The 24,273-nt window shown below is 39.9% G+C and overlaps 1 protein-coding gene and 1 long non-coding RNA gene across 11 annotated transcripts in view; one reads left to right on the top strand and one right to left on the bottom strand.

The window, feature by feature from the left end:
- The window catches only part of stau2 (staufen double-stranded RNA binding protein 2), a 320,197-nt gene that overhangs the window by 101,435 nt on the left and 194,489 nt on the right, over window positions 1-24,273 (bottom strand). For 8 of the 10 annotated variants that reach the window (XR_007247362.2, XM_059645862.1, XM_059645861.1 and 5 more), the window contains one exon: window positions 16,949-17,241. Coding sequence is in view for 8 of the 10 variants with exons in the window: in XM_059645862.1 (XP_059501845.1) it covers window positions 16,949-17,241 (293 nt within the window). In the remaining 2 variants the exon portion in view is untranslated. Of the gene's footprint in view, window positions 1-8,511; window positions 8,626-14,091; window positions 14,200-16,948; window positions 17,242-24,273 lie in introns of those variants that run through there. The other 2 variants (XR_007247363.2, XM_048529263.2) reach the window with 2 other exon arrangements.
- On the top strand, window positions 14,819-21,211 carry LOC132209578 (uncharacterized). The gene is made up of 4 exons (XR_009445736.1): window positions 14,819-14,943; window positions 15,076-15,302; window positions 17,322-17,387; window positions 18,940-21,211. It is a non-coding gene; the product is annotated as an uncharacterized LOC132209578 (long non-coding RNA).

The raw sequence follows: 24,273 nt of genomic DNA, 5'->3' as shown, positions 1-24,273 counted from the left end.
GTGCACACAGAGAGCTCAGATGCTGGAGTACCCTCATCTGTAGCAACAAGGTACCTTGCTCATTTGGAGTAAATGTCATTAAAGATGATAGCCTCTATGCCCACTGTACCCCCTCTGCACCCTGAAGGAGCCTTCAGCTGCAAGTTCTCCACGCGGAGGCTGTTCAGCAGTCGTTGGCCCTAGACTGTTGGTGCATTTGTTCTTCCTCAATTTCTTTGTGCATTCATTGCACCACGGTCAAAGTGTCAATAAATCCTACTGTGAGCTGGATCCATTGGGCACAGTTCCAATGATCCTACGTGGGGAATATCAGAAACAGAATAGGTCCTTAATAATCTGAGCACTCAGCATTTGCATCACACACAAATGACAGTTCAACATAGTTCTCAATAGACTGGACAAGGAAGACACAGATGGTTGCTGCCCCTAAAGTATATCCTGGGATGTTGGGGAATGTTGACTAAGATGGAGGTCTGGAGCATAAAGCAGGTACACCAGGTATACGTTCAGACTCTCGTGATGGGAACTGTCACCATCTAGTTTCCTTCCACTGCCTGATAAAATAGCAAGCTGCATGTAAATCAGACAAGATTCATGAGATGTGAATGCATGCAAAAAGATCTCTCACTGCTTACTGGCAAAATTCTCATTTCACTGTTAAAACCTTAGATGGAAAACAGACTTTACTTCCCCAACATCAAGAATCTCATTTTTCTGAACTTGCCATGTTTTCCCAGGTGGCTCACCACTGGCAATGTCATTCATCAGTTAGGAAGATATGGCCCACTCTGTCAGTATTAATTGTCTGAATTGAAAATTTACCACACAAAGATGTTTTAGAATCATACCAGGAAAAGAAATGATAGTTACGATGAAAAATTTCCGTGAATGGAACTATTGCTATTGGAATAGGGAAAGCTAAGAGGAGATCTACAAGAAATTAATAATAATCTGAAAAATGTTATAATGTGAAAATGCCAGTGTTGGACTGGGGTGGACTAGGTCAAAAATCACACGACACCAGGTCATAGTCCAATAGGTTTACTTGAAGACATGAGCTTTCGAAGTGTTGCTCCTGACACCTAAAGAATTCACTCTATCCATGCCCCTTATGACTTTATAAACCTCTATAAGGTCACCGCTCAGTCTCCGACATTCCAGGGAAAACAGCCCTATCCAATTCAGCCTCTCCCTATAGCTCTAACCCTTCAACCCTGGCAACATCCCAGTAAATATTTTCTGAGCCTTTTAAGTTTCACAACATTGTTCCTATAGCAGAGACCAGAATTGCATGCAGTATTCCAAAAGTGGCTTAACCAATGTCCTGTAGAAATATTCCTTGTACCTCATGTTTCTCCTCACAAATATAATTATATCACAACCTGGTGAATTGTATGGTCTTGTGGTATTCATGTCCTTTCTATAATGGGGTGCCTAAAACTCTACACAATGTTTTAAGTAAAGCCTAAATAACGTTAAGCACTGCTTATCAATAACTCTACTACTCTATGCTGATATATATAAAATCCAAATATTGTTGGCCTTTTTAATGGTTTATCTACATGGGCTAGCACTTTTAAAGAATTAAGATATTTGGGCCCGACAACATCTATGCATTGAGATAAATTACATTTGCTATATGGTAACTTCATTACCCTGACGAGGTTCACAGGTTCTTGCAGCTAAAACCCCCTATGTTGTGTCATTAGCACAGATTTCATGCTCCCCAAGTCCAAGTCATCTGCATCCATTTTTTAAAAAGTGCATCAGGTACTAACTCACAATTTAACAAATAGATATGTTTGAACTACTCCTAAGGTTCACTTCAACCTTTCCTAGGATGGGGATTTTCCTTACAAGGATGGGCCTCTTTCCATTGGCGTTTAGAAGAAAAAAAGGTGTTTTTTGGAGACATGTAAAATCCTGAGGGGGCTTGATTGGGTAAACGCTGGGAAGATTTTTCCTGATGTGGATGAGACTAGGACCAGGGGAGGCACCATAAAAATCAGGAGGAGTCTGTCACTTAAGACTGAGAGGAGAAAGGTTTTTTTAATCCCCTGAGGGGGGACTGGGGGTGGCAGGGAGGGGGATGTGAATCTTACAAACTCTTCACCGGGGAAAGATGAGTGCCGGGTCATTTTAAGTCAATGGCAGATAGATTCTTGACTAACAAGGGAGTCAAAAGGTTATTGACAATATGAGGGTATATGGATTTGAGACCCTAATCAGGTTGGCTCTGATCTCGTTGAATGGTGGTAAGACCAAACCGCTTAATTGTGTTTCTAATTCATTTGTTCATATGTTATACCAGCTCTTTCCCTCTTCCTGTTCTTTTCTCTTGAACTAAGATGGTACATTACCTATTCTTCAGTTCCAGGTCAAATATATTTGCCTTTTGAGGGATATCTAAAATAGTCTAACCAATCTGTTCTTGGGCCTCTGCTCTTTATAGTTTTTATAAATGACTTGGATGTGGAGGTTGAGGGGTGGGTTCGTATGTTTGCTGATGACACAAAGGTTGGAGGTGCCAATGATAGTATCGAGGGCTATTGCAGGCTTCAGCGAGACGTTGACAGTGTGCAGAGCTGGGCTGAGAAATGGCAGATGGAGGTCAACCTGGATAAATGCGAGGCGATGCATTTTGGAAGGTCGAAGTTAAATGCTAAATATAGGATTAAAGGCAGGATTCTCGGCAGTGTGGAGGAACAGTGGGATCTTGGTGATCAAGTGCATTGCTCCCTCAAAGTTGCTACCCAGGTGGATAAGGTTGCTAAGAAAGCATATGGTGTTTTGGCTTTCATTAACAGCGGGATCGAGTTTAAGACCCGCGAGGTTATGCTGCAGCTCTACAAAACCCTGGTGAGACCACACTTGGAAAACTGTGTCCAGTTCTGGTTGCCCTATTATAGGAAAGATGTGGAGGCTTTGGAGAGGGTGCAAAGGAGGTTTACCAGGATGCTGCCTGGACTGGAGGGCTTGTCTTACGAGGAAAGGTTGACTGAGCTCGGACTTTTCTCTCTGGAGAGAAGGAGGAAGAGAGGTGACCTGATTGAGGTGTACGAGGTAATGAGAGGCATAAATAGAGTCGATAGCCAGAGACTTTTCCCCAGGGCAGGATTGACTGCCACGAGGGGTCATAGTTTTAAGGTGTTAGGAGGAAGGTATAGAGGAGATGTCAGAGAGAGGTTTTTCACCCAGAGAGTTGTGAGCGCATGGAATAGTTTACCAGTGGTAGTCGTGGAAGCGGAGTCATTAGTGACATTTAAGCGAGTACTGGACATGCACATGGACAGCAGTGAATTGAGGGGAATGTAGGTTAGGTTATTTTATTTTTGGATTAGGATTATTCCACGGCACAACATCGTGGGCCGAAGGGCCTGTACTGTGCTGTACTTTTCTACGTTCTACGTTCTACGTTCTAGAACTTCACCTGTGATCGGTGCATTTCACGGGATGTACAAGGTATGTTTCTTTTTACTTTGAGGTAATCATTTGATCTACTGCTACAGCACATTTGCTGCATTGCAGATGTTTGGGCTGAAGGACAATGAGATATATTAAACAGCACTTCAAATTTCTGAGCAACGTGATGAATGGAATTATGGCAAGGGTGCATACCACCCTTTTGAGTACAGGCTCTACTGTGAAATGAGGCTATTAATAAAAAAGCACATCAGCAAGACACAGTTGGTTGCTAGCAGAAAACTAGGCTATCATTCTTCCATAATTCTACAAAGAATAAAGATTCCCAAAAATTTTGGACATTTAGCCATTTCCTGCAATGCAGGAGTCCCTTGATGTGTGTAGGACCACTAAATTTAGCATTTTACTAATCCCAGCAGGCCAAAGACTAACATCATGTCCATCAGGCACTTCTAGTGATCATCCCCCTGTGAAGCGTCCTAGGAGAGTGTGACAAATATCCACAGTTTAAAAGGTTTTCTTGCTAGATCATGGGAGAAGGATAAAGGACTACACATTTATGTGAAATATTACCCAATCATCATGTCAAAAAAAATGTGTTTGATACAAATATTCTTCACAGGGTCTCAACTACTTATGTAACTTGAAACAATTTGTAAAACTTGACAGTAATTATTTGTCCTCTAATAGCACAAACTAGATGCACCCTGGGTGCATCTACTATCTTGAACCTCCAACAGTTAAAAGATTAATACATTTTGAACAATAGGCTGTTTCAATTAATAGTTTCCACCAGTATAAATTGTCACTGGGCTCGAATAAGCTTGCGTTTAGAGAAGTACTACAATCTTATTTTCTGCTGTTTCTTACTTATTTCACATCTAATTAATTTCACATTGTATTATCAAGACTTTTAGTTCAATACACCTTTTATGGAAAGGGGACTAAGAAAAGTAGTTTTCACTGAACCATCTAAAACATATTTTTATTTGTTTCAACGTACCAAGACTGCTGATTCCAAATATAGGGACGTCTTCTGCTGTCATACCTCCCACAAAAAGAGACTTATCAACGTACTTAAAATATTGGGTTGGAGTTACCAAATGCACCTGAATATTAGCATGCAGACCTCCCCCAACACTCCCCAACCCCCTAACACAGGTTTTACAGGATGAACGTGATTTAAACAATGTGGACAAGTTCCCGGGTAAAATTTGTTGGATCTGTCACTTGTTGAATTGTGATGCTGGGGCAAGTAAATCATTCGGAAGGAGCTTTTATAATGCTGTTGAATTGCACAATAAAAGTGCAATAAATTATCAAGAATCTACAACAAATTGATCTCAAACATAATCACTAAGTGTAAGAAATGTCCAAAAGACAATTGGAAGGCTTCACATGCTAAGTCTTCGCAAGCATCACATCATCTCAAATCAATCCATTGACTGTATTAATAATTTTGTATGAGCCATTGTTAAATCAGCAGAGCTCATTTAGAATGTTGAGCTGAAACAGCATGTGAATAGACATGATAGCATTGAGAGACAAGCACAGATAACACATATCAAAGTTACTCTGACACAATCAAACAACAGAATGCCTGTTCCCTTGCTGAAAAGCAGAAAACGCCCTGCCTGGAATTTTCTAGAATACTCTGGACTTCCACCTCCCATCATTACTATCTCTTGCTACAACCTAACAGAACTATTTGTGATGGAGTTAAAGAGAAAAGAGACCATACAAGATCAAAATTTAGTACAAGACAGCTCAAACCCTACTCTTTAAAATTATTAGATAGTATATGATTGGGAAGTCAATAACCTCATCCTGACAAAGTATGGGGCTGAATCTACATTTCTTGGCTAAGTCTCAGTTTTGGAAAGTTTCCAGGAAGGTTTCTCTCCAATGGGACCGTCCACGTTTTTCATGCTATTGGTCCAAATTTGCAACATTAACTACCCACCATGTTCTTATGGCGTCCTTCTCATCCAATGTTAGCCTATTTCTCCCATCCGCTGTAACCAAAGAACTTGCCACAGTCCAGATATCCCAGAATAACTGGCACTGGCACCATCCCTAAAAGGCTACTGTGCACCCAGACAAGAACTGTCAGTCTAGAACTCAAAAATCTTTCTACATCCTCTTTAAATACTTCCAGTGATCTAGCCTCTACATTACTGTGGGGTAGAGAATTTCAGACATTCACGACTCTCAGAGAAGACATTCCTTCACATTTCAGTTTTTAAATTAGCTTCTCCTTATGCCGTAAATATGTCCCCAGTTCAAGACTCTCCTAACTATTGGAAACATCTTCTCAACATCGACCCTGTCAAGGCCCTTCGAGTCTTGTATGTTTCAATAAAATCACCCCTCATTCTTCTAAACTCTAATGAATAAAGGTCTACCTGTAAACCAACCCCTTCATTCAGTGAATCTCTTTTGAACTACCTCCAAAGCCAGTACACCCCTTCTTAAATATAGGGATCAAAACTATACGCACTACCCCAGATGTGGACTCATCAAAATCTTGTACAGTTGTAACAAGGCCTCTCTATTTTTAAACTCCAACTCCGTAGCAAGATTAATTAGATTCCCTACAGTGTGGAAACAGGCCCTTCAACCCAACAAGTTCACATTGCCACTTGAAGCATCTTACTCAGACCCATCCCCCTATAATCCACACACCCCTGAACACTATGGGCAATTTAGCATGGCCGATCCACCTAGCCTGCACATCTTTGGACTGTGGGAGGAAACCAGAGCACCGGAAGAAACCCACGCAGACACAGGGAGAATGTGCAAACTCCACACAGACAGTCACCCGAGGCTGGAATCGAACCTGGGTCCCTAGCACTGTGAGGCTGCAGTGCTAACCACTGAGCCACCATGCCGCCCTAAGCAACAAAGGCCAAAATTCCAATTACCACCTTGCTGTGCCTATATACGAACAAGTAGCAAGAATAGGTCACCTGGTCCTTCAAGCGTGCTCCATCGTTAAATAAGATCATGGTTGATCTGATTTTAACCTCAACTCTACACTATTGCATACCCCGATATGTTTTGTTTCTGAAGGGGGATGAAAGATTATCTCCCTCTGCTTAAAAAGTATTAAAGATTCTGTAACCACTGCCTTTACTGGAAACCTCCTGAAAGAAAACTTTTTCCTCATTCCAATCATAAATGGGCAGCCCATTATTTTTAAAAATATGACCACAAGTTGTAGATTCTCCCACAACATTCTTTTAACATCCAGCCAGCTAAGTTCCCTCAGGATTTTATAAGTTTCAATTAAGTCACCTCTGTGTCTCCTGTACTCCATAGGATACAAGCTATGTCTGTCTAGCTTCTTTCAAAAGGCAATCTGCTCATTCTCTGCATTAGTCTAGTAAATCTTCTGTGAATAGCTTCCAATGCATTATAAGTGCAGTGCACAAAACTGTATACAGTATTCCCGAAGCATGTCACCAATGTTCTGTTTAACTGAAAAAGAACCTCCCAATTCTTGCATCAATTCCCCTCGCAATAAAACATAACATCCTATTAGTTTTCCTGATTACTCGCTGTACCTGCACACTAACCTTCACTGATTCATGCACTAGGACAATCAGATCTCTATGCATTTGCTGCATCCTCCCATCATTTAAATAATATGCTTTTTTATTATTTCTTCTGTTAAGATGGACAACTTCACACATTCCCACATTGTATTCCATTTGTCAGAGCTTTGTCCACTCACTTAAACAATCTAGATTCATTTTTAGCTCTTTATGTCCATTATGTGCTCTTCACAATTCACTTTCCTACCAATCTTAGAGTCATCGGTAAATTTAGAGACTATACGTTTGGTGCCTGCATGCTAGCTTTCTTAGGTCTCATGCACAAGAAAAGAATACTCGGATCTCTCTCAGCTGCACTTTTTTAGGGTCTAGTTAAATTGTACTCTGCCTTTTGAATATCTCTACAAAAATTCATAACCTCACAACTTCCTACATTGAATTCTACCTGCCAAGACTTTACCCATTCACATCTTTTTAGATTAGATTCTTTACAGTGTGGAAACAGGCCCTTCAGCCCAGCAAGTCCACATCGCCACTTGAAGCATCCCACCCAGACCCATCCCCCTATAACCCACACACCCCTGAACACTACGGGGAATTTAGCATGGCCAATCCACCTAGCCTGCACATCTTTGGACTGTGGGAGGAAACCGGAGCACCCGGAGGAAACCCACGCAGACACGGGGAGAGAATGTGCAAACTCTGCTCAGACAGTCGCCCGAGGCTGGAATCGAACCCGGGTCCCTGGCGCTGTGAGGCTGCAGTGCTAACCACTGAGCCACCGTGTCTCTTCCCCCTTGCAGATTTTGTATGATCACAACATGCCCTCTCACCTATTGTTGTATCATCACCAAATCTGGACGCATTACATTTTCACTCCTCCACCAAGTCCTGAATGTAGATGGAAAGCAACTGAGGCCCCAGGGCTGGTCTTAAGTGGCACTCCACCTGTTACATCTCTCCAACATGAAAATCACCCATTAATTCTGACTTTGTCTTCTGTATGTTAACCAATTCTCAATCCATGCTAATATATTACCCCAAGACTGTGAGCTCCCACATTGAGTAATGACATTTTATGTGGCACCTTACTGAATGTCTCCTGGCATATTTATAACACAGCAAATTACATTTACTTTATGTCCACTAATCCGATGTTTCCATTGGAAAAATCTTACTAATTGTGTTAACTGCTATACAGGTGTTGGTTGACATATTAACACAGTAATGATAACTGTACTTTTGTCTCCTTATCCTTTCTATTTTAACATGGAAACAAATCAGTAAAAAATGTCCTGTTTGATTTTTTTTGTTTACAACAGCCTCACTTGTACTAGTATCATGCAAAATTTCTTTATGCTCCAAAAGATTTCAACAAAATTGGCCAATTTCCTTTATCTACGAGGTCAGTACTGTAACAAAAAGGTATACAGTGTATCTGCTTATTTTTAATGTTTTAATATTATAATCTGATCAAATAACGACAGAAAAAACCTATTAATTTCATAATAATGTTTTATAAAATGTTTACCTCTATTTTTAATCATCTTTCACAGCTTCGTTACCTCCACACTCTCCTCCTATATTTGGGGTGGTGACTTAGGATACTCTAGGCCAAGTCCATGGTGTGGGCCAGTGTTGATCCCTATTAGATAACAGGAAACATACTTACTCAAGCCCAATCAGTTGCTTAGGATGGGGAAAGGAGAGGAGGAGGTCATAAATTTACAAGATAAACATAGATGAGAAAGGTCATTCAATCCTTTCCAACTGATTGACTCAGGAAGATCCTTCAGCCCTCCTATCATAGGAGCCAAATATTTGTTAAATGATTTAAGGTTGCTTTGCTTCAACCCTTTACCAAGAAGGTGATTCTATGTGCAAAAGAATTTCCTGATATCAGTTCTAAATTTATCTCTTAATAGTCTAAATTGATGTCCTATGTCCTGCTGCTTTGAATTTGTTTCAATTAGTTTTACTTTTCATTATATTATACACTTCTACTAAGTCACCATCTGTTGCCTTTTAAGATTGAGACGTTTGTCTGCAAATCTCTAATAACTCAGTTTGGAACTTCAAAGATCAGTCCTGTCTGTTCTAGGAATTTTGTGTTTCCAGTGAATAGAACTTGACTGAGTACTTAAATTTTGGTAGAACATTATATAGGTTGAGTGTGATTACCCTTCACTTCTGTGGTACCAGGTGCTAGATGGTTGAGCACCTGATTTAATTTTTTTTTGTTCATTGCTTTGTATTGATTTGACACAATGTGCATAAAATTCCATTTACCTTTCAAAGCCATCTTTAGCTATTTCAATGATATTTGTGAAGTAATTATGTTGTACATTCTTTCCAAATGTTTTTAAAGTTTACAAATAAAAACAATTAAAAGCACAATTATTCATAGAATCACCCTAATGTTCCCAACTTCAACCACTAAATTTGTTTCATTGACTTTTTTTAAAAAGTATATATTAATTTTAAAGAATAGATGTAAGCTACTCACATCTGTTTAATTTATTTTTAAATGGAAAAGATGCTGGGAAATATTTGCTTTCTTAAATTCCTGTAGAAAAACTGAATTTACACAACTACAATTTCACAACAAATATTAAACAAATTAATTCCTTCCCCAGCGAACCACACAGTTTTTAGCTTTTGTGATTTAAGAATAAATTGGTCATGTTCAAAAACTGTGCAACTGGCAATAAATAGAAAATAATGCATACTAAAAATTATAACAAGTTAACAACTACATTTTTTGAATATCTCAGAGACGTATGTTAAATCAGCCTTGAAAATACAACATTCTGCTCTTCAGAGTACTACACTTTCAAATACTACAACTGAATCTTCTTTATTCAACAAATCAGCTTGATACCTTTGGGTGATTGACACCAAGAGTCATCTTAAATGTAGGAAAAGTGTGATAACTGTGACTAAAAATTGAGCATTCGTTAAATTTAGTTATAAACTATACCCCAAATTCAGATTTCAAAATGAAACATCTTTCAGTGATTCCAGTTCAAAATACAGCCTAATTCCAAAACGTGCTTTTTCACCAAATTTCTGTACAAACCTATTTGCATATCAGAGACTACAAGGTAAAATACAAACAAAAACAAAATGAGCAGTTAATTTTACCCATCAAGCCTTCCCTGCCATTTAATAAGATTATGGCTGATCTGACTGTAACTTCAAATCCACAATGCTGTTTACTTGAACAATCTTTCATATCTTTGCCTACCAAGAATATACCTACCTCTGCCTTAAAAATATTCAAGTGCTCTGTTTCCACCATCTTTTCAGGAAGAAATTTCTAAAGTTTGACGATCCTCGGAGTAAAAAATTCACCTTATCTGTTTGGAAAGGACAATGGGGCAGTACGGTGGCTCAGTGGTTAACACTGCAGTCTCGCAGCGGCAGGGACCAAGGTTCGATTCCACACTCGAGCGACTGTCTGTATGGAGTTTGCACATTCACCCTGTGTCTGTGTGAGTTTCCTCCGGGTGCTCTGCTTTCCTCCCAAAGTCTAAAGCTGTGCAGGCTAGGTGGATTGGCCATGCTAAATTACCTGTAGTTTTCGGGAATGTGTAGATTAGGTAGGTTATAGGCAGATGTGTCTGGGTGGGATGCTCTGAGGGTCAGTGTGGACTTGTTGGGCCAAAGGGCTGTGACTAAGCTAATCATGAAATAACAATAACGTACACATGAATGCTCATTTAATGAGCCAGCGCAGGCATGATGGGCTGAATGGTTTCCTTCCAAACAAAACAGTTCTGTGATTCAACAATGATTAAATGAACCCAATTTTATATGTGAAATATTTGCAAGTGAAATTTAGTTTAAAATAAAAACACTTCCTGTTCATAATTCGAACATTAATGGAAATGCAGTTGGGCAGAAATGTTGTGGTCAAAGTAAGGAGGCTCCCTGTTTGAACAGCAGTTCTCTGAGGAGCTACCCATTGTTGAAATATTCCTTTATTCTTTCTTTTATTTTGTTCATTAAATAGGGGATAATGATGTCACTGGCTAGGCCAGCATTTATTGCCCTTCCCTAATTGCCCAGAGGACATCTATGAGTCAACCACATTGCTGTGGATTTGGAGTCACACATAGGCCAGACCAGATGAACACGGCAGTTTCCTTCCCTAAAGGACATTAATAGCCCGGATGAGTTTTTTCTTCCCAACAATTGGCAATGGAATCACAGTCATTACTAGACTTTTCATTCCAGAAATTTATTGAATTCAAATTCCACCATCTGCCATAGCAGGATCTGAACTCAGGTCCCCAGACCTGGGTCTCTGGATTGACAGTCCAGCGATAATACCATTAGGCCACTGCCTACCCCAGCATTGGCAGTTTTGTTGCCTGATGGTGGGTTTCACCTATGAAAAGCTTGCTGAATCAAACATGTTTTGCATGCACGCTGCAAGCAAAACAAAATAACTAGGATTTTAATTATTTTAACAGCTCAGCTGGATTATTATGTAATGCTCCACATTATAGGAAGGATATGAACCTATTGGAGATACTGCAAAAGCAGTCTACAAGAATGGATCCAGAGGAACTTCACTTTTGTGAGGATAGACTGAAAAACTTGAGATTTGCCTTCTCTTCGCACTTTCCCTCAATGCTAGGGACTCAATTCATAGTTCCTAGCAGCTCTCTGGTACAAAGTGGTCACTGTGAACTTAGAGGGTAGTGAATCTGTGGAAATCTTTACTGCAAAGGGCTCACAAGGCTGCATCTTTCAGTTATTCAAGACCGAGACAGACAGATTTTTAACCAGTAAGGAAATGAAAGGTTATCAGGGAAAGGCAGGAAAGTGGAATTGATGAATATCAGATCTCCGTCAATGGCAAAGCAGACTTGATGGGCTAAATGGCCTTCTGCTGCTCCTACATCTTATGCTGTAATGACTTGTGCTTTAAAACCTGCTGTGCCCTCAGCCAATATGCTGTAGTACAGCCATAACGCAGACATGTACCTGACTTTGAGAAACATTTCCCAGGTACGCCCTGTACACAAAAGCAGGACAAATCCAATCTATCCAAAATTTGGAGTCATTAACACTGCTAACAAACACTTGCTCAGCAATCGGTAAATAAAAAATGCTGGAAATCACAGTGGGTCAAGCAGCACCATGGAGAGAGAGCAAGTTAACATTGAGTCTCGATGATATTTCATCAGATTGTTTAGCAATCATTTTCTCAATGGCACTGACTTTGGGCTCCACCAGGTCCAGTCAGCTCATGATCTCAATACAGACTTAGTTCAAATGTGCACAAAAGAGCAAAGACCCCACAGGGGAAGTGAAAGTGATAGCACGTGGATTAAATATTGCACTTGACCGCGTGTGGTCTTAAGGAACCCTACCAGTCTAGGATCTAACTATCACCCCTTCACATTCATTGGCATTAACATAACCAAATTTCCCAACAACTTCCTGAGAGTCACCACTGACCAGAACCTGAAATGGATCGAACATATAAATACTATGCCTATAAAATCAGGTTAGAGGCTAAGCATACTGCAACAAGTAGCTCCTCTCCTGATTCCACAATGCCTGTCCATCATCTACAAGGCACAAGTTGAGACTACATTGGAAAATTGCCTGGATGAGTGCAGTTCTAACAACCCTGAAGAAGAATACGCAAGAACATTCAAACCCTTCAGGATAAGTCGCCAATTTGATTGGTACTATAACCACAATCATTCACTCCATCTACCACAGATAGTCTGTAACAGCAGTGTGTATGCTCCTCTGTAGTGCCTTCCAAACAGATGATCACTGCCAGCTAGAAGGATGGGGCATCTAATGCATAGGAACACCATCACCTGCAAGTTTTTGTGAGGTGGGCCCAGTGGCAAGTGATGCAAATCTGATGTTGATGGATCCAACGCAGTCAGCAGTGAGGCAATGGTGGAAGAGAATCGGCCCAGTCGTGAAAAATGGCACCTGGAGAGTGGCAACATCAACACTGGTTGAGTCTGATGGAGATGCCAGTGAGGGGCTGGAGGAAGGATGGTGGTGCAGGTGTTGTTGATGATGAGCTGGCTCAGGAGTGATAAACTCTCTTTAAGTCGTATCTTTCTCTAATTTTCTTATTCATAAACTATTCAAAATGGTACCTGATCATGGCAACAATGGAAAAGCTTTTCACTATATTTTAACCTCACTATATTTTACTGTTTTTTCTCACTAACATGTGACAAATACATGTCACAATAAAAGCATTCATACATTTTTGTCCATGTTATTCATTATCCTGACATGGAAATATAACGCAGTTCATACTTTGTGAAGTAAAAGTCTTGCATTTCAGCAATGTGGGAGTATCTACACCACATTGATTGTCGTGGTTCAGGAAGGCAGCTCATTAACATCTTCTCAAGCATTATCAGCACGGAGTAATAAATGCTGGTGAGCCAGCCGAAGCCCACATCTCATGAATGATATCCCTGTATAACCGAAGCATAGCCTTCCAACTTTTGCAATCAATTCCTCACATAATAAATGATAGCATTCAGAATTACTTGCTGTACTTCCATATTAACCTTTTTGCAATTTGTACACTGGGTCACCCAGATTCCTCTGTACCTCAGAGCTCTGCAATCTCTCACGATTTAGATAATATGCTTCTTTACTTTTCTTCCTGCTACAATGGACAATTTTACATTTTCTCACATTATACTCCATTCGTCAAAATCTCCCCACTCACTTAACATTGCTGTAATATTTTTTGTAGTATCCAAATATCCTCTTCATTATTTCCTTTCTGGTCCATCTTTGTGTTGTCAGCAAATTTAGTAACCATATCATGTGAACTTTCATCCAAGTAATGCATAATTACAAGAAATTGAGACCCAGCACTGATCCCTGTAGTACACCACTTGTTACATCTTACCAATAAGAAATAAACCTATTTTTGCCTTATCTCTGTTTCTTTGATTTGGTATGATTTATTACAGTCACGTGTACTGAGTTATAGTGAACAGTGCTGTCTTACATGTTTTACAGGCATATTGTATTATACAATTGCTTCAGGGTAACAGAACAGAGTCCAGGATATAATGTTACAGCTGCTGAGAAGATGCAGAGAGAGATCAACATTAACATTTAAGAGGCCCATTCAGATGTCTGACAACAGCGCGGAAGAAGCTATTCTTGAATCGGCTCATATGTGTCTTCAAACTTTTATATCTTCTGTCTGATGGAAGAAAGTATAATTGGGTCATTGTTTATGTTAGTTGCTTTCCCGATGCAGCAGGAAGTATAAGTGAAGTCAATGGATGGGTTCTGTCAATTGATTATCATCAATTCAGCTGCTTATTTTCTACAATAACCTTTGATGTGGCACCTTATCAAGTATTGGTGGCATTATTTGCTAAAATGACTTAAAGGTTGCGTATACATCTGGAGTTTAACATTAGATAATTAATTTAGTATAACCAACTGACAATGATAAAATGATGGTTCAGTAAACAGTATATATTTTCTAGCCCTGTTAATTACAATTTGCATTTGCTTGAAAAATAGTTAGATTATCCAGTAATTTAAATTCAGAAACTTGTTAAAAACAGGAGCCATTTTGCACTAAATAATAGTTCAATCAAAAGATAATTCATAGTAGGCAAGGGTAGATTATTTTTACGTTTGTTCTTTCAAGACTTTTCACTAAAGCATTAGCCAAGAAAAATGATTTGACATAAAATATTATTTTACAAATCTACATTCTAAAAATGTAACTAAATGTTTTTAGCAAGCATTTAAATTTAGAACTTAGCATATTGACAGTAGCACAATCTTTACTCTGGACTTTTCCTCAGAGTCCAAGCCCACCCACAGGGAATGCAATTTCATCTTCAGGGCATTCACCTACGGAAATGGAGACAGATTCCTCCAACCAATTATGGATGTGGATCGACTTATGAAGCTTCAGGGCCAATTAGTGGTACGTAAGAAGGTAAATAAGATGTGCTGCTTAAAGATAGAAGCATCATCTTTTCAACATTTTAAAATCTTGAATTATAAACAGAAATAGATTTAACTGGCAGCCAATGACACGAAGGCATTCCTTTTGCAGGCTATTGGTGGCTTATCCAAATGCAAGATGGCTATTACCTTGAAGGACAAGTGCAGCTGATGCATGGGAACACACCTCTAAGCTCCCACTGGAGCCAAACACCATCCTGTTCCTTCGAAGATGCTTGGCTGAAATTCTGGAATTCTCTTCCTGGCAGTACTAAGGGTGTTCTTAGACTTCACAGACTGCAGTATTACGAGAAGTCAGCTCACCATCAGCATCTCCAGGTTAAGTACGCACACGGCAATAAATGGTGACACTACCAGCAAAGCCCACATTCCGTGAACTAGTAAAAAAAAGGCAGGCCTGCATAGAGAGCTGGTTCCCTAACGCGCCAGCTCCAGTTACACAAAATCGTGCTAGTTCAGGAACTGGGAGGTTAAATAGAACTTTCCTTTAATTTCTTTCAGTTAGGCTCTCAATGAGTCTGATTGGTTACCCAGTGCTTTGCGCGGGTAGCTTTGCTGGCCTATGCAAAGTTGACCTAGTGGGGTTACGAAGCCTCGGAAGGATGTACACAATGAATGGTTGAGCCCTAGGGTCCACTGAGGAACCAAGGGACCTTGGTGTACAAATCCATAGATTCCTGAAGGTGTCAGCACAGACAGACAGGCTGGTGACATATAAGATGCTTGCCTTCATTAGCCAGGGCGCAGTATATAGGAGCAGAGAAGTCTTGTTATAACTTTATAACACATCAGTTAGGCCACTGATAGAATGTGCAGTTTCTGATCACATTATCAGAAGGACATCTACAACTCTAATAGTTAGTCTCATCTGCCTTCAATACTTCCCCCGCCCTGGAGGGAGAAAATCTAATCCTTTACATGGTGCATACTGATACAATTAAGAATATAAAATCAACATCCTTAACTTACAATAATTTTATGGTGTTGTGACTAATCCAATGAATAAAACTCCAGAAATTCATTGTTCTCTCTCTTATATCCTCCACTTAACTTGACTGGGCTCTGATCATTTTACCTTTCTGTTTAAAACTTTGTAGCCATTGTATCTGAGAACTCTAATATTTCAGCTAACGGAAGAAAAATATATAACAAAACTTGAATTAATTTTCTTCATGAATACATTTTCTGAAAGAAAGTACAAAGATATGATGTGCAATACTAAGTCATACAAACAAAATGTTTTAAATTTATTTGTGGTCCATATTTATTTCAAGGGAATCAACAGTTCTCCTCACAAGCCTTGGAGTAGGAAGTAGAAAAAAATTTACTCTACCTGCTATCTGCTGGCACAAATAGCTTTGCTTACAGATAATAATCATTACTCAAGGGCTGCTGGCACCATGGCACTTTAAGCAGCAGGAATCAGTGTCTTCAAATGCGTTGAAATAAGAGGAAGGAGTGAAATAGCATCTGTAAATAAATTAAAGCTTTTCTTTTGCTTGCATGTTGACACTAGCTCAATTGTTCAAATTGCACAAACAAATTTCTGCTTTGGAAGGATCAATGAGCTGACTTTATCTTACAATATTTTGAATTTGATTTTTCGAAATGTTTTACAAACCTGACTCTGAATCAAAAACATTGATGCAAATTCACATTATTCAACATAAATTTCATAATTATAAAAAGTGTTTCTCAATTTCAACTTAATGAAATTTGTAATCTCTTATATTAGCTGATATGACAAAAGAAAACATGTACAAGAAAAAAGAAATGTACAAGTGATTTTGTCTGTTGAATCTGGATGCAACCTGTAAATGCAATCATTATTTCATGTGTGGATATATAGGTATGCTATGAATCTTGGAAAATAAATGCAGATGTGGAAAATTCAGTGCATAGTTCTAAATGCTGCAATTTTCTTAAAATTTAGAAATATTTAAGTATTAGAGAGTTTTCCCCACCTGAAAACCTTGGATTCTGGCTAAGTACTCTAGTTGTTGAGAGGGCTGTACTGCTGAACAGGGGGACGCAGGTACTTTTCCTTTCAAGCTTATAGCTTCTGCAGTTGGGGATGTTCCATTCAACAGAAGTTCCCTTGCAATGGTCGCTGTATTGCTGGTAGTGCAGAAGAAGGAACTACATCCATGGTTTATTTCTTTAGACGTCAAACAGTTCATTGCAGGAGCTGCCTTGTTGCGACTTGCTTCCATTTCTTGATAAATATCAGGGGAAAGATGCAGAATTCCCTTTTGGGCTGATGATCAAACAAGATAATAGTCATATTATTACAATTTTCCAATGGACTTGTTGAATTTTTAATAATTGGCTTTACAGATTTATCAACAGCAAGGGAGTACAAGAAACAAACCAGATCACAGAAGCTAATTTTAAAAAATCCAGGTAACTTAGTAAGTTCTATAATCTAAATTTATCATAATTTAAACAAAAACCTGGAAGGTTTGTTCTTTACCTTAGTATTAAAATTATAGTTTTAACTTGTTATTTCTTCAATATGTCTTTAGTCTGATTTCATTAAATTTGTGTTGTGTGTTGCACTTCTTTGGTTCTGGGGTACTGCACTTAAGAGAAAATAGGAGCAGAAGTAGGCCATTCTATGCTTTGAGGCTGCCCCACCATTCATTATGACCATCACTGATCCTCTAATTCACTGCCATATTCCTGCTTTCTCTCCATTACCCTGATGCCTTTAATTTCAAAATATTTATCAATTTCTTTCTTTAATACACTCAGTGACCTGGTCTCCACAGCCTTCTGAGGTAGTGAATTCCAAAGGCTGACCACCCTCTGAGTGAAGGCACGTTTCGTCATCTCAGCCCTAAATGACATACTTTATATCCTGAGACTGAGACTACTGACTCTAGGCTCCACAACCAGAAGAAACATCCTCCTTAAATCTAGTCTGCTGGCTTGTTAACATTTTGTATGTTTCAATCAGAAAGCCGGTCATTCTTTAAAACTCTACTGAACACAAGCCCAGACGAACTAATCTCTCCTCATATGACAGTCCTGCCATCCCCGATATCAGACGAGAAAACCTTTGCTGCACTCCCTCTGTGGCAAGTGTATCCTCAATTAGCTAGAAAGGCCATAACTGTGCGCAATGCTCCAAGTGCAGTCTGACCATGGCCCTGTAAAACTGCGCTGAGACATCCCTACTTCTGAACTTAAATCATCTTGCAGTGAAAAGCAACATACCATTTGCCTTCTTAATTGCTCGCTGCATCTGCCTGTTTACTTTCATTGACTGTTGTACAAGGACACCCAGATCCCTCTGTAGATCTACATTGCCCAATATACTACAATTTAAATAATGCTCTGCCTTTCAGTTTTTCACACTGCAAGTGAGTAACATCATATTTTATCCACAATATACCGCATCTGACATGCTTGCCCACAAGCTCTTCTTGGCTAGATCACCCTGAAGACTTCTTGCATCCTCCTCACATCTCACAATCACACCTAGCTTTGTGTCATGTCTGTCTGTTAATTTGACTTCCTGAAACACAGAAATTTCTTTGATTTAGTAACAAATAAATACACTATTTCATGTTCCATTAATCTAATTATATAGATGTTGACTAAAACAAGGCATTCTGATTATTATATCTGAGAAGATGCAGGACACCGCTGGATCATAAAACAGCACCTTTGGCTAAAATAGAACTTTGCCAATTTTCATCCCAATTATTTTAGTAGGATGAAACTTAAACAGGTGACCCCTTCTACCCATTTACTGCCTGAGCAGTGAAGGTGAAAAAATCCACATGGTACTCTTTAACAGTTGTTGATGTTAGGGTCACTACTGACTGAAAAATAATTAAATTAAAGCTAGCACTCTATTAAAAAAGTATGCTTATGGTGTACCATTACTGAATGTTCTTGCAAATATTCATTAAAAACTAAATCCAGGTACTTTATTTTTCTGTTACAGGTGTCTGCTGTCTATGAGGTAATAACTGGCCTGTACCAGCCTCTAAAGAGATCGGAAAGCCTACAGTGCAGGCAAGATGAGTCAGTCACAGGAGGATTATTTACTCCATGTCCGTTCATCACACATAGCCCACCCCATTCAACATTCTAGGAAAAGAATTTATGCAGAGCCAGGTGGAAATTTCAATCACAATGTTACATAATCAATGACAGAACCTAATCAGAGAGTCATTCTTCTGTTACGTTTAACAAAGCACACTGTTGATATAAAGTTGCATCTTTTTGTGCATTACATGGAAACAAAGCTTCAGAAATTGTTAAATTTTGCCCACAATGGATCTCCATACCTTTTCCAAAACAGTATTATGTTTATAGGTATTGGTACAGAGGCATGTGACATACTTTCTCAAGTCACAAGATACCAAAAAAAGAGTTATACTACAGGCTTATCCCACACGTTTAGCATTAGGAAGAAGAAACAATGTTCATTTTTCTTTCACTACTAAGGCTTAACAAATTCAGCATAAATACCACATAAGCTACCATGTGAATTGCTACAACAGTCCAATTTGTTGCTCGCTTATAAAATCAACAACTGAATGTTATGAATATTTCACAATTTCTCTAAAGTTCTTTTCACAGCAGGAAAGAATGGTCTGCACAGGAACACTGATTTGAGCATAAGTGAAAAAATTAGAGACGAGACAATCATTGACTAAAATGTCAACAATATTGATGCAACTTTTTTTATCTATAATGTGATAAGGTAACTAAGATCACTGGATTGTTTCTCACCTTCAACAGATGTCCTTTTTACACTTGAGGTAGACAATGCTATCAATTTCATGCTGTGACCTTGTAGATCTAGAGACGTATTTCAGAAAATGTGGCAAGCTTGCTTGATCTTTATTGCATGTGTGGCTACTCTTACTTTTCAAGTGATAAAAACCATTGAAATTAGTTTTCATGGGCATGTCAAAATTTGGTTACTTCCACAAAAATTTCAGAAGTCCCCACTTCCACACGGTCACCAGCCATTTCTGCCAGCATTATTTTGAAATCAAAGCATACCAGATTCTAGACCTTCCGTCTTTCCCACCTAATTAACAATGGCTAGAGGTGGAAGCAGAGGAGATCTAAGGACATTTGGATCCTGGCAGCCACTTTTTTTAACAAATCTGACCCCATCACAGTATTACAAAATGTCAGCCTCTGAAATTTTTTTTGTAAGCACGCCAAAACGCCTCTAAACATCAATATTTATGAGTTTCATGCCTTTTTAAGGTATTTGGGATTCTTACTCTTCCTTTTTTTGGTAATTAATCTAACACTTCCTACATTATACTCTGCCACCTTGTTTCCCACTCTCAATCTTTCTATAACTCTCTGCAGACTCTTCCTGTCCTCACAGTTTACATTCCCGTTTAGCCTTGTTCCATGAAAAAACTTACATACCATGGGTGGAATTTTCCCAGCATTTGAATGATATGAGCAACGGCAAGAGACAGAAAATATGGCAAGATGAAAAAGTCAAATTTTCGATATTGAGAAAAAGATTCAAATTTCTTTAAAGTTTTCAATGGCCAGCTGTGTATCTTGCTAATAAGCAGTGGTTACCTTCTCTCCATACATTCACATTTCATTATTAGCTAATCTCACCCCATTTATATGTAGTTTGCAAATCTCCCATGCACTGCTGAAAAACTAGATGGCACCAATTCCCACAGATAATCTGAAAGATGTAGCTTAATGGTTGCTTCTCTGGGCCTCAATTTAAGATCCATTCACCGGAGTCTCATTGCATACTACAAAGGCAGTGACCACCTCAATTGTTTGTCTGCACAAGTTGGCAGCAGCAAAACGCCACTCTCATTACATCCTCATGGTTCATCTTTACAAACTCAATACACTTCATCATTGCACTTTGAAGCTCTTGGTCACCCTACAATGCAAAGGCCCTGCCAGGTCTATTTTGCATACAGGGACAGATACCCATCTAAGTATCTGTAAAAATTACAATTTATAGCTCTTAGCTTGCTTTTCTAGTACCCACTCATTTTGTGCCTGCTTTGACGTTCACAACAACTGATTAATGCCTCGCCTTTTTGTACATCCCTGCTTCAATGAGAACTCACAGGGTAACAGCATCTCTGATTTGCATTACTTATTAGCGCACACAGAAATCCGGGCAGCTTGTCAGGGTTTCCTGTGCTGAATTGTCAAGTGGGTGGACATGTTGCTGTGTGCCACAGTGTTACATCAATGTTACAGGATGTGCCAGGAATTTCTGTGGAAAATAAACTGTACATGGTTCAAGCAAATGGCTCTGTCTAACATCAATATCTCAGGGAATGAAGGGGATCTGTGATCAATCAGGGGGTGCCATAACACTCAGTCAAGGGGCTCACCTGATCTTAATCCAGGGGGCTGGCCATAGTCACTCAAGTGCTTAGTATGACCAGGGTCCAGGATACACGTCCTTGCAATCCAGGGATTAGGCTACAATCAGTCCTGCAGGTCAAGTCCAACTGGTCTACAGGACCACAGGTAAGTCAGTCAAGAAGCTGTAGAGATGTTAGTCAGGCACCAGGATGTAATCAGTTAATAACAAAAATAGATATTTCTGGAAAAGCTCAGCAGGTCTGGTAGCATCTGTGGACAGAAATCAGAGTTAATATTTCAGGTCAAGTGACCCTTCCTCAGAACTGTCAATCCAAGGGGAAGACCATCATTAGTACTAGGGTTTGTAGGTTAAACATCAAGGAGGTTTAAAGTGAGAAGCCGCACAACGGAATCGAAAGTGAGGAACTCAAGTCTCGGGATAATTATGCTGTGGTTCTGACGGAATAATAATAGTGAAGGGGCAACTCTAAATATGAGTGGAGTCTAGGGTAGTGTACAGTTGCAAGTCACCATCACCCTGGTTTAAATGAGAGGATTTTTGAAGCTGATGGGATTGACAGAGTCACCAACAGAAAATGGAACATTAAGTATGGTGAAGGAATCTTGAATGTCAGGGACAGCATGAAAGTCATTCACAGCAGCATTACCAGAATAGCATGCCATCTACACCCAAACCCCAAGTAAGGAACAAAACATTGGCTGCTATCCAGGATGCTATTTGGAAATCAACAACACCTTACTAATAAAACAGTTTTCTTTCTTGTGATGTATGAAAACACTGCTCGATTGTGACACAGTAGCCATGTGACCAGGGCCTATAGTTAAAATGACAGTCAATCAGACATTTGAGGCTTGCAAGTGCGTATATATTTACAGATGTGAAAATCTATTTACAACGATTTCTCACCCATACTACTGTTGTGCCCTCAGAGGATTGTTTTCTTGCCGTCTTACTACACTTCAGTGAGGTCCTGCGGTCTGCAGGGTGCAGGGAGCCTGCTCACTAATAGACTTGAAAGATCTGGCTGGATGAGCCTGGGGGTCTTTGTGGCTAAAGGGCTCAGCCCTTCTGAGAGCATCCTGCCTAGATGCAGGGTTACTCACCTTGGCGGGAACCTCTACAGGGTTGGGGATTCAGACAGGGTGGAGATTTAAGTGTGTCTTGAAAGAAAGTTTGTGGGGATCCTGTACATGGTTCTTCCTCCATCTGGGTACCTACTAACATTACCTTGTCTGCTTCAGAGAAGGAGCCATTTGGAATGAGGTCAAGTACCCTCAATCTCCTCAAGCTTTGCTGTTGACGCTGAGCCACAATAACCAGTTATGGAGTGCAAGTCTGTCTGCATTTCCAGCAGCCACTATGCATTGTGCTGGTCCTGGAACATAGCAAGCGCTTAAGTGACCTGGCACCTGTCAACCTGGCCCTGGACAGAAAAAACCCACACATGTTGGAGACATGATAACATTAGTGGACTCTTTCAATCTACTGTCTAGGTTACAGAGGGTCTCTGACAAACTTGCCTGCTACTCCTGTGTCCGTGCATTTGTGAGAAGCTATTTGTAATTGACACTACAGGTCATCGTCTACTTGGGCCTGAGCAGGTGCCTGGTTATCAGCAGTTCTTGGGGTGCCAGCAATTCTCCTCAGCCAGCTGCGGAGACATACCATTTATGTTCTCACCAGACTGTGCTCCTGAAACTAATCTATATCGGGACCTCACCTGGGTGAAATTCTCCGAGCTGTTGAAAGGTGCAGCAATAAGGCTTGCATTGCATCTCTGAAGCATCTCACACTTCTCATGGGTGCAGAAGGAACTGATGGGTTGAATAGCCAGCCTTTATGGGGGCAGTGGCTGTGCCTCAAAAGATAAGAGAGGCCATTAATTGTGTAATGGAGCAAAAGCTCGAGAATCTTTAGTTAACAATGTTGGTAATGGACAGCAGCACAGCACAAATAGCTTACTGGGTTGCCACACATGGAGGTTTCAGCATCCCCACATAAGTGCTCTCTGTTCTGTCTAAGCAAATTGAAGATCTTCTTCCCGCAATAGGGGGAGGAGCAGAATGTTAAGCCAGGCCATCACCTGTCTTGGCCCTTTCTGTACAGTAATGACACATTTCATCCTGCAATAGATAAAAGGAGGGACTGAGTGAGGTGAAAATGGGTCGAAGAAATGTTAATGATAGTGCAGCAGCAGCAGAGACGGTGAGACTGAGTCAATAGGAAATACCAAGATCAGTAAGGGTTAGTAGTTTAGGAGGATGAAGTGGGGAAGAGGCACTGAGTACAGATGCTGCATGCAGCATGGTGAGAGTTATAGACAATTAGCCTTGATGTCATTGCACAGTGGCAGAGTTAGAGTGAATGTGAGGAAGCAGAGAGAAGATGGTGGCATTTACCCTTGAGGAGTGCAGAAGAATATTAAACTTCTTCCAGAACTTTTGGGTGTTTCTTTTTGTTGCTCAAAATAGCACTAATCCAAGCCACAATGTCTCATGCTGGTCCACCAGAAACAGGACAATCTTCCTCTCCAAAACTCTGTCCACCAGCACCCCCAGGTCGCTTTCAGCAAAGTGGAGCGCAAGCTATCCTGGCTCGGACACGTCCTTTCCCGAAATGGTCCAGCTGCTGAGTATGAATGCCAGTTCCTGCCTTATAACACTTGAAGTGCTACGCAGCAAGGGTTTAAATATGGCACCGGCAGTGAGCACTTTTGCCACTGCACAAGTGCATGGGAAAGGTATTGTAGAGCCCCAACTCAGAATTAATTCAGTGGGCAGCAGTAAATTGTATGAGAATCTGCTGTGCATCATAGCCATGAAAGGAAGCCCTCCATGAAATTATCCAAACATAATCGGAGAAAAAATTAGACTTCATCTAAATCATTAACACAGATTGCAAACAGACAAGACCACAACATTGACCCTTTCA

Source organism: Stegostoma tigrinum, chromosome 5 (assembly GCF_030684315.1).
Source record: "Stegostoma tigrinum isolate sSteTig4 chromosome 5, sSteTig4.hap1, whole genome shotgun sequence".
NCBI lineage: Eukaryota > Metazoa > Chordata > Chondrichthyes > Orectolobiformes > Stegostomatidae > Stegostoma > Stegostoma tigrinum.
Note: the sequence above shows the minus strand (reverse complement) of the source record. Positions and strands in the feature narration are given on the sequence as shown.